Raw genomic sequence first — 10,855 nt, 5'->3', positions numbered from 1 at the left:
ACCTGTCTTTTTTCCGTTCCGTTGTTTTGGGGCGCACGCTATTGTATGTGCATATTAATACAGCATTAGTTCCAGTCAGATTAGAGGTTCTGACGTCAGCAATGTTTCAGAAGTCAGGCAGATAATCTCAGTTATATTAAGTATTGGAAAGTGAAACCCTTTGCATGTCTAATCCTCCACTGTGAGTTTATTTAACAGTGATATCTGTTCAGCCTTTGGCAGACAAACGGTGGCTCCAACCACTGAGGTTTACCTCAACCAATGAGATTACTCCTGCTTCCTGAACACAGACTTTCAGATACAGTGACACATCATATCCTCACATCCTCGTTTTTATTTGAGTCAAGTGTGGCAAATTTCACATTTTAGGGCAAATGTCCAGTTATTGTGTCCATCTATGCTCAAAGAACACTGGGAAAACACCAGCAAGCATAGTGAATAATGAACAATCACATTTTAATCAACAGGCCAGATACAAACTATTTCAAGTATTATATATTATTCACCTCATCTATATCAATTCTTAGTATTCCTGCTGTTACTGTACATTAATACTGTATATGACTATAATGCAAACAATGTAAATATCAAAAAGCTGTACAAAAAACAGGATGTACAGGAAATAAGATGGGAAAGACGCTTCTTACAGCATACAGATAAACATAAAAAATACAAAAAAGGCACTTAAGAATATCACATACACACGCACACACACTATGTACACATACTAAAAAAATCAGATACTTGAGCCCATGTTATCACAGAATTCACCTGAAAAGTTGTTGTTTTTTTACAATTATTTCAGATACACTTGGCTGGGGAGCAACGTAGAGACATCGTCAGCTGATGATAAACAGGAAAAGCAGCTGACCGCATTGTATGCTCTCTTAACACCTCACATGGCTTTTAATTTCAAAGATATTGCAACCAGGAACTCAAAGGTCTGTTTGAAACGATGCCTAGAATTCAACCTTAACTCGTCTGCCAACTGCTTACCGGCTCAATATCCATCTGTTAATAATAAATAAAAAATAAACACAAGCAAGGTGTTGCTGTCAACTTGTGACAGGATGAAGGTGATGATATGCTGTTTCTTAACATTTCGGAAGGTGAGTGTAAAACCTGTTTCACTCTCTTGAGCAGCTGCTAACCCTAAAAGAAATAATTAGTCTGGGTGTTAGCAGAGTTAAATTACTGTTATCGTTATACATGCTAATTAAAGGACTCATGCACCCTCATTACACAGGGTTCCCAGTACTTTTAAGAAATCATTTCCCAGGGCTTTTCTTTGCTCATAAAACTGGTCAGCGTTTATGGGACAGTCCACGTTAGCTCGGGTTCACGGCGTGCTTGGTTGTTCTCACCGCAGTCGATTAGCTGCAGTTGACCAGAGCCCATAAATAACAGTTCAAACCAAGTAGATTTCAGTTTAATTTACAGAAAAATCTTCTCACCTAATAATAAGCCTTTTAAAAGAAGATGTAAATGTTACCTTCTGCAGCATTTCCAAAATAGACTTCAAGCCAAAAGTTTCCTGCAGGTGTGAACAGCTCTTAACTGACATGGGACAGGAAATGGAAAAAGGAGCGTTTTCTGTCCCGCTTTGCGTCTGGTAAACCTGCAAGTGTCCTTGTTATTGTTCATTATTATTTCCAGGATGTGCCTGGTACATAGTACAGTTCTACAGGAAAAAAATATTTTAGAATATTTATAATATTATGTTATAAACACTACCAGCTGCACTTCTACAAACTCTGCCCTAGAAGCTTTTAACGGTTATATTCAGAAAGCATTAACAGTATCACCTCCTTCTATGTGTAGCCTGGTTGAAAACAAACTATTGCAAGGCTAGACGATATGAGAACAATCAATTAATGAGGCGGCGAGTTCCTGACCATTTGTAGATTACACATTTAGATCACGATTTGGAAAAACCAACAGCGCACTCAACAGGAAGACACAGATTGTCAAAAAAGTGCAACACACCACATGTTACCTGTTTGATCACCACATTAACTCCAGTCGCATCCAATCCCCTGCTAATGTAAGAACAGAGAGGCCTTCTGGGTGACACCACACTCTGTACTCACTGTTGACAGGAGTGTAGCAACGTCACTGAAAAGCCTCTCTGGTTCTTACAGATATCAAGTCACTGACAAGTCCTGTTTCTTTGCTCAATAGTACAATTAATTAATACAAATATACAATTTTCAGGGGGAGCAGCTACCTCTCACAGAGCAGATCAATATTGTGCCTTCTATTATTAACAACAAAGTAAAGACTTCAAAAAATGTGGTTTCAAAGTATTGCTATGATAAATTAGCCACCCTTTCTTCTGTTCTGTTCTTTAGAAAAAGACAACTCCCTGACCTCCTCTTCACATTGTAAGTTTCACTCAGCTTGTTGCTCAGCGGAGCTCCAGTAGGAAGGACTTTGTTTCCCAAAACCATCGCGAGACCAATGCACCCGTCAGCAGACATCTTTTGGCTCTAAAAGGTGAGCACCTCCCCGACAGTTCACATCATTAAATAAGGCGATCTAAGTTGTTTCGTAGCCCAGATGAGGAAAAGCCTTGCAACACACGTCTGGGTCTCTATTAGTTTTAGATGGTTTTGGGATTTGGTCCGAGGTGAGTTTGTTTATCTTGGCTCAAGATGTGACCAGTCCTGCCCCAAATTCAATACTGATCAGCAAAGAAATAACATGCTAGTTCTGTAAGTAGTATGGTAAGCCCTTAACCTGAACTGATTCTGACGATCAGATTCTACGAATGTGTTCTACGATTACTGTCAATAAAAGCTTTGTGAGTCTAACAATGAAGTTCAGGCATAATCAATCATTTCTTTACAATGGAACCGGTTCATTTTGTTTTCTGCCTAACAATCGAACCCCATTCCCTACAGAGGAACCATGTCGTTATACTCGTTCCTCTCTGCTCTAGCTGCCACCATCAGTAACGCCCCCTCCAGTCCGGCCATATTGGAGCCGAGTCCTGCGCAGCCCTTCAGCCCTCCTCCAGCCAGCTCCTGGCACATTATGGCATCATGAGAAGACACAATAATCCCACTACTGGCAGAGGGGGCGGTGGTGCTCTCCTCCTCCCTCCTCTGTTGCTCTGGCGTTGGAGCAGGCGCCCTGATCCCACTACTTCCAGCACCTACGCTTCCACTGACGCCACCCCCTCGCCTCTTAGGCGGCGGACCCCAGAGGAAGGCGTGGGCGGGCCTGTAGTGCTGGCGGGCGTAGCGGAGCAGGCGTCTGCGGGTGGCTGGCAGGCGGATGGTGTAGACGTAGTACTCAAGCGCGCTGTGTTGCATGTTGGGAAGGGTGTTGCGGCACAGCGCCTCCTCCAGGAACAGACGGACCAGCGGGGCTTTGAAGGCCTCGTAGCCGAGCTCACCCAGGGACTTCAGGATGCGCGTGATCCGCAGGTAGTTGTGCTGGGACCTTTAAAAGAAGAAAGCAGGAGGTGAAAAGGTTTGCTGGAGTTGAGAGAATTCTGTTAGATCATCATTAATTCACATCGACACGCTGTGTATAACGGGACATGGAACATTTTGACAAAGCACAGTGGGTATTGTTCCTGCTGGCTCGCTGTCACACTGCCACGACTCACTGGGACACTAAAATAAAACAAAGCCATCGTCGACGTTATTAGTGACACCTCAGCTTTCCTCATACGACTATTCAAAATGTCTGCTTTGAAGTGTTACACAATGCGACCTTATATCGGTGATAGATAAGATATTAGGGGAGGGAAATATGCCAAATATATAAATAAATATATACATTAATAGCATATTAAATAGTCTAATATTGTGTGACCTATAGGATATATTTTATTTAGAAGCTTTTATTATGCAAACAATTTGTGTTGCAGCTGCTGTTATTGAGAGAGCAGACCAAAACAAATACAGCCCACCAGATTCCATTGACAAAAACACTCATTTTACCCCCCGAGATCCTAAAACTCCTAAAACACTCTTAAAAAACACTTAAAACACTGTTTTAACAACAATCACCAACTCTGCTTTGGTCGAAATAAATCCTTAATTCACAGAGTTAGATGAGAAAATAGCTGCGAAACCGACTGCCAAGTAACGTTAACTAATCCTTGGGGACAAATGCGCCTGTCACAGTGCGTCTACTAACAGTTGTTGTTTTTGCCACTGACGGACTGAGATTGGTATTCTCAGTGTCTGACTGCATTATGGAAAGGATCCCTACAGAGATAGACCTTCATTTTAACCAGAAACAGCCGTAATATCACTATCACTCTGCACCAGACTCCAAAGACAAAATCACTCATTTAACCTTGTAGAAACTTGTGAAACACCCTTCATTCAAAGTTGCCAGAAACAAAATGAAACTAACCAAATCCTATTTGTTAGTCTTTCCACTGTTCCAACAACAATCACCTGCTCTGCTTTGGTCGTCCGGTCTTTGACAACACAGAGAACCTTATTATTTAGAATAGTTTGTTTCTGAAGGTGGTTTGTTTCTAAGAGGAATCTGGAGCCCACAGTGTACCAGATGCAAAAGGCGGTTTTGTGCATATTTGATGGGACGTTAAAAGCAAGAGAACGGAACAAAACTGTAGCGAGCAGCTGCTTCATGGAGGAGAATGTGTTGTTTTCCATGTGGTTGGGATAATGGCAACCATTAGCATCCGATGCTAAGGTTTAAGGTGGTTTGTGACTTGAGGAGGTTGTAGTAATAGCACTGACACCGTGGTGGGTAAAAGGAGAAACACACACTATAATTTTCCTAACGTGTGACATTCAGGTGCTTCTGTGGCGAGGAAGGTGATGACTTCTCTCAGGCCATGAAAGCATCCAAGCAGGATGTGAAAGAAAAACACATCACCCTTTAAATTACCCTTTAACCATCTGTTTGTTTCACATTTGGCTGCTGATAGAAGAACAATTTAGTTGCATTGGATTTAGAATAATTGCCTTGCTAAAAGACACAAAAGCAGCGATTGGCAACCGAGCCAGAAGTCCACACACATTCTGGATGCAATTATATACCCCGAAGCTGCTGCACAGTGTGTGTGTCTGTGTGTGTGTGTGTGTGTGTGTGTGTGTGTGTGTGCATGCTTACTCATTAAGGTGCTGGAAGCGCTCCTGGCAGTTGGGAGCCCGAGCGACATTCCCACTCTTATCCAGCAGTTTGATGCCGTAGAAGTCCAACATCAGGGAATAGGCCGCCAGGAATCTCCGCTTAGCTTCCCGAGTGCTTTGGAATTCCTGACAGAATTAAACGCAGCCGATCAGAAACCGACACGAGGGGTTACAACACTGCTTTTCTGTTTGCCATCGACATGCATTGTGGGTGATCAGATGGTCTTCAGATCATCCAAAGATGGCAGACGGACGTAACATTTATCTAGTCAGTCTAGTATGTTCTCATTAAAGCTGATTGGTTGTTTTCCTGTAAATGCCATTAAGAGCATCTGTCTCATATTCTACTGTCAGGATAAAGTGAAAGTTTCAGCAAATACGACAGAAAGTTATTTTTGTAAAAGTGATCTACTGCAGCTTTAACTATGGAAGCCCATTTCTGCCAATGTGACCCCCCAAAAAAGATTCTGTAAGTCATTATAATGAGAAACTTTCTCAAAATAATGAGTTTCTCAATATTTTGACTTGGTGTCTCAAAATAATGACTTTTTAGAGGCTTAATCAATAAAAGTTTCTCTGAATCTTTTTTGGAATGTGAATTAATTTTAAAACTAAATTCACAAAACCAACAAAACACAACCTGGACACAAACATTCAAGTGGATCAGCATTCTTAAAGTTGACACATATTATTATTTTATTAAATATTATTTTATTCAAATTGATCAAAACACAGTGAGAATTTCCAAAAACCCCTTTTGAGAATGTAAGTTTTGTCTCATTTGAGTAACTTGTGTAACTGCTATATATAGTATAGGGAATGCACCAACGAGGTCAAACACTTATACAATGAGGAAGTGCAAACAAATTAGACATGCAGCAGGAAGCTCAGACCTTGTAAACGTGTCAGGATACTGACAGTGTGTGTAGACTATAGAATATATATAATATAATATATATATATATATATATTTACGTCTACTTGTGTGTCTTACTTTGATCTCCTCCTGAGTCAGTTCATGTGCGTAGAAGTTGAGCCCTTGTTCTCTTAATGGGAATAGCCTGAAATGGAGTAAAAAAACACGATGAAATTCATTTCTAGATCTGATTAAAACATATTTAATAATGTGGATTATTACGTAAGTGTCATTTCACAACAGTTGCTAATGCTGTCAACACTACAGAAAGTTAACACCATGTTCCATACACAGGTCTATCACATCCAGTGTTCCCTGGATGCTATCAGAGTTAGCATCTCTGTCCTGCTCTTTATTGGAATAGATGTTAAATACCTCAGATAGCGAGCATAAAGCTAACCTGCCTCATTATATTGGTAATGCTAGGACTAACTAGCTCTACACTACTGACAATGTTGTTTCTTATTTCTAGTATGTCATTGAAAACTAAAAACATCCACCAACCAACTCATAGAGCAATCTGACAGCGACAGTTGTCCTATTAGCTGTCTGAGATGAGGGACGCTTTGTTTTAATGAGAAACAATTTCCATAAATAAACTGCACACGTAAGAGCGGAAAGCTAAACAGGTGTAGCAACAGAAGCTACAGGGGGGGCCGGGCTTAGCTAACAGTGAATTTCTAAAAACGTCCCACATTTCACACCCAGGAAGTAAAATCCTCACTTTATTCCCGGTGAAATTTGTTTGACAGCGCCTTGGTGTGTCAGTTATAACACACAATTAACTCCAGGCAGTCTGAAGGAAAATGAAAGTAGACGGATGAAATGTCTCACCACTGAATGTAGGTGTGATTGTGCTCCAGTTTGTCATAGTCGCCTCTCCACTTAGTCAGAATCTCCTCTATGTAGATACCTGAGGAGAGACAGGGGCTAATTAGCTGCCACACATCGTTTCCAGTGTGTGTGTGTGTGTGTGTGTGTGTAAGCTTGTTTAAACACTAGATCAATCCACTAATCTTCTGGTCTTTCCCAGTCAAACATGACCTTTTAGCCAAACAAAACTTGTTAAGCCCAAAGCCAACATTGTTTCTCTCCACAGTGGCAGGTCTGCATGTATAGAGTGTGTGTGTGTGTGTGTGTGTGTGTGTGTGTGTGTGCAGTGTTCCCATACATAAGCTCTACGTGGGCGACCCGTCAGTACAATTGACCATCGGACCTTCAGCTCTATCTAAAGGAGTGGGTGCCGACAAACTGTAACTCCAGATTCTATGAGGTCCATCGATACTGGGTTCATCTATCGTTCATACAGCACTGAAGACTTTTAGTCTATGCCCACTTACTACAGGGGTCCCACCGATCGACATATATAAAGATGGACGACATGACAGCTCTCCAGATGTGAAGCCAAAACATCAGTTAGAATTAGAATAAGTATGATGAACCAGGATATCTGATATCCAGGAATTCACAATATAGACACCACTAACCATAGTCCATATACTAGCTTTCCATATAACCTTCAATTTGAAAATGTGAAACGTATTTTAAATATTTAAACAGTTATTTATTTATTTTTACGTAATGGCCAGCAGGGGGCAGCTCCATTGGTTGCAATAAAACACTGATACCATTCAGTCTTATGGAGAAATGAGTCGACTTCTCAGTTGATGTATGAGCTCAGTAAACAGTTTCCTGATGAGTTTCTGGTCTCAGTCCTCTAGGTTTCAGTCTTCTTCCATACAGCATGATTGTTCATTTTAGTAACTGATGGTCCCATTTAGAGTAAAACAGCACCATAAAAGCAGGGTATGCTTTAGGGCGGGGCTTACCTTGTGCATTGACAGCTCATTCTCATGTGAGTCCAGTCCAGCTCACCCACACCAAACTCAGATCAAACTGTCAAAACAGTGCTGATCAAGATATGGGATCCAGATTTCTGTTACTGCGTTGACTATTTCCACTTTTTGATTATTTGACGACCATAATGGCAAAACGATACCAAGGGTGTCGATACATACAGTAGATACATGTTTATTTGTGTGTGTGTATGATCTCACCATCAGGTACCAGAGGGATCTTGTTCAGGTAGAAGCGCAGGTTACGGTACTCGTTGGGTTGCCGGGACTTCCTGTAGTTCTGCACACAAACACACACAGAGAGAGTAAGATCTCACTGGGTGTCTACAACACTGAGAGAGCAACTATGCATTATATCGACATCAGTGTGCACGTACCGGGTAGCTATGACGGTACTTGTAGAGGTCCCTGGCAGCGTAGAAACTCCTCTTCATCCTTGGAGCAGACTGTGGGGATTCAGTCAGCTGAGAGAGGAAAGAAAGAGAGAAAGAGACTCAGGTTCAAATGCAGATCTAACAGATTTAACAGATGTGGCGTCGCACTCGTCTGAATTAAAAGGATTGACTTTGCTTTTGAGGTCGAGGGCTGTTATTATCCCATTCCTCTCCAGCAAAGGAGGACAATCCACATCAGCGCTACCGTGCAATCGCTACAAAAGGAACGCTGGAAACTAGTTCTGATTCTCAAATAATATCTGGGTCATGCTAACTTCCAATGAAAGGCTCACAGTGTTACACTGGCCTCAATATCTAACGTTATACAGCTTAAAACAGACAAATCTGCCAGTAGCTTTCTTCATTTTTGTGCCTTTTTGACCTGAACCTGAATTGTCTTAACTTTTGAGAAACCCCCTTCACAGAAATTCAATTTATGGTTGTAAAATAGCAAAAAAAAAACACTGTGAATTTATCCAGTTTAAAACAATGTACCAAAGAGTGATCCAGTGAATCACAATTTCTCAAACAATCCTGTTATATCCTGCTGGTTTTAATATAATAAAACAGTGTGGAGTAGTACACACACACATTCAGTCTACTGCTCTGATCATTCGGGACAATCATGAGTCTAATAAAGTATTTTATTTCCTTCATAAACCAGCAGGCAGACTGTAACTTCAATTAGAAAAGCAATACTGGGAATAACAAACTGCCTTTTAATAATCCACTAAAAAGTATGTGTACAGTATGTAGTCAATAATGCCATTTTATAGAAAGTAAGAGTTCATGCTTTTCAAAATGCATTACGTTTCTAATCCACCAAGCAGCAATTCATGTTACTTCATCCCATATCTGACAACAACTGTTCACTACAAGCTGCCACTCATCACCTGAAGTGTACCTTGCTGAATGACTATTACAATGAAGTACTGTTGGCCGATTAAACGCCACAATGAGTGTCTCTCAACCACTAAGTAACGTCAACACCATGTGAGTGAATACCTCCGCACAGAACCGAGTTTAAATAAAATCGACACATTTTTTAATGAAGTTTGGCGGGGATGCTCAGTTGCCCTTTACGCGTCCTGGCCTTGTCAATATTGCGCGCTGCCCGGTGGCACACATGTTACCGCACCGTGTTCCCGGTTCTCCACCCCACCCCTCTCCACTGTGTCACCCCATGCATGCTCCAGTGACCCTCCGTGTACCTGCGGGGACGCGTCTCCCGCGGCCCGGTCGCTCTCCGCCGGACTGATGGAGTCGGAGATGCCGCTGTCATCTTCACCCGCCGGCTCGTCGCTCTCCGAGTCCGACCCCCACGTCGAGTCGCATTCCTCAACGGTGCTCGGCTCCTTGAAACGCCAGCTGCCCAACAGATTTCCCATTTAAAAAAAAAACATGCAACACCTGCTTTTCCTGTTTATTTTCCTCTTCTTTGCACAGAAAATGCTACATAGTTTTATTCACAACCTCGTATTTTGGTTTGCAGAGAGATGGGCTCACATTGCCCTCAGAGCCGAGCTTTTAAATGGCAGAAGAGGGAATTTCCAGATCAGCAGCGATGATGCGTGTGTCTGTATGAGGGGCGATTAGTGCCAAAAAATAAGCAGGCGGAGGCATTAAAGCTACAGTACAGTAATATGTGATGAAGAAGACACTTTAAATCCCAACAGCTTATTAACATATTTTGAGTCATTCGTTTCTATGCGTTAAACATAGCTCAAAATGAACTGTTGAGTAATAACTCCGTTGTTATGAGTTGCATTTAAATTTGTGCGTGAGTTGACTTCAATACAAATATTTATACCATGGTCTTTGTGAATACTCTGATAGCTGATAGCTCATTGGTCTTGTTGCTAAACATACTGTCAAATTATAATTAGTGTTATTGACTTGACTGTTATTGACTAGCATAACGTTAGCTCTCTGTATCATATAATAACATAATAATAATAATAAAATAATGAGCTTTTTCGGGATAATGCTCGACAAGGTGTCCATTATCACCCCGATTACCTCTATCCATTATTACTTTGCATTACGTAAGCCCCAAAATTAATTGGCTACCATTTTGATAATCGATTAATTGTAAATAGTTTTTTTTTATCATACGACAGGAAATGTAATAATTAGCTATAGTGGAAGAAAGCTGAGTAAATTCAATTTAAGTGGTAACAAAACCTTTATTTATACGGCATTTTAAAGGAATTTATCTGGAATCAAATATTTTTTTATATTACAGACTGTAAATTGCACAGAAAACTTTGAGGGAAAATTTTCTCTAGATTGTTTATTTTATGGTTAAAGTTGGAGTTTTATTCCATATTTTCCATATAAATACAAGTTTTTACAGTGTTAAGATCCTTCTACCGAAATAGTATAAAAGTTATACCGTATTTATTACGGTAAGTAATTTTTTACCGTAAACATTTCATTTATTTATTTATTTATTTGCTCTCCTCTGAAGGTGTCGGTACTATTTGTACCTCAGTATTTTAGTCCACATTGTTGGGATGGATCCCC

At 40.8% G+C, this 10,855-nt stretch overlaps 1 protein-coding gene across 1 annotated transcript; it reads right to left on the bottom strand.

The window, feature by feature from the left end:
- Positions 1-324: 324 nt before the first annotated feature.
- Positions 325-9,853, bottom strand: ogfrl1 (opioid growth factor receptor-like 1). Its single transcript, XM_035664132.1, has 7 exons — positions 9,541-9,853; positions 8,273-8,359; positions 8,097-8,175; positions 6,874-6,952; positions 6,118-6,184; positions 5,104-5,249; positions 325-3,447 (listed from the first exon to the last, which is right to left on the bottom strand). Exons 1-7 carry the CDS (start codon positions 9,715-9,717, stop codon positions 2,898-2,900), a joined length of 1,185 nt encoding a protein of 394 aa, XP_035520025.1. The 5' UTR covers positions 9,718-9,853; the 3' UTR covers positions 325-2,897.
- Positions 9,854-10,855: the final 1,002 nt, after the last annotated feature.

This window comes from Morone saxatilis, unplaced genomic scaffold (assembly GCF_004916995.1).
Source record: "Morone saxatilis isolate NCDOM2014 unplaced genomic scaffold, NCSU_SB_2.0 Contig19, whole genome shotgun sequence".
Classification (NCBI taxonomy): domain Eukaryota; kingdom Metazoa; phylum Chordata; class Actinopteri; family Moronidae; genus Morone; species Morone saxatilis.
This window is presented reverse-complemented; position numbering and strand designations above follow the sequence as displayed.

What these genes read in the sequence shown, in the direction of transcription:
- ogfrl1 (XM_035664132.1), bottom strand. Translation starts at nt 9,717, where the DNA reads ATGGGAAATCTGTTGGGCAGCTGGCGTTTCAAGGAGCCGAGCACCGTT. An exon ending in GATCCCTCTGGTACCTGATG is followed by an intron (nt 6,953 to 8,096) that starts GTGAGATCATAC and finishes GTCTCTCCTCAG; the next exon opens with GTATCTACATAGAGGAGATT. An exon ending in TGACTCAGGAGGAGATCAAA is followed by an intron (nt 5,250 to 6,117) that starts GTAAGACACACA and finishes TAATTCTGTCAG; the next exon opens with GAATTCCAAAGCACTCGGGA.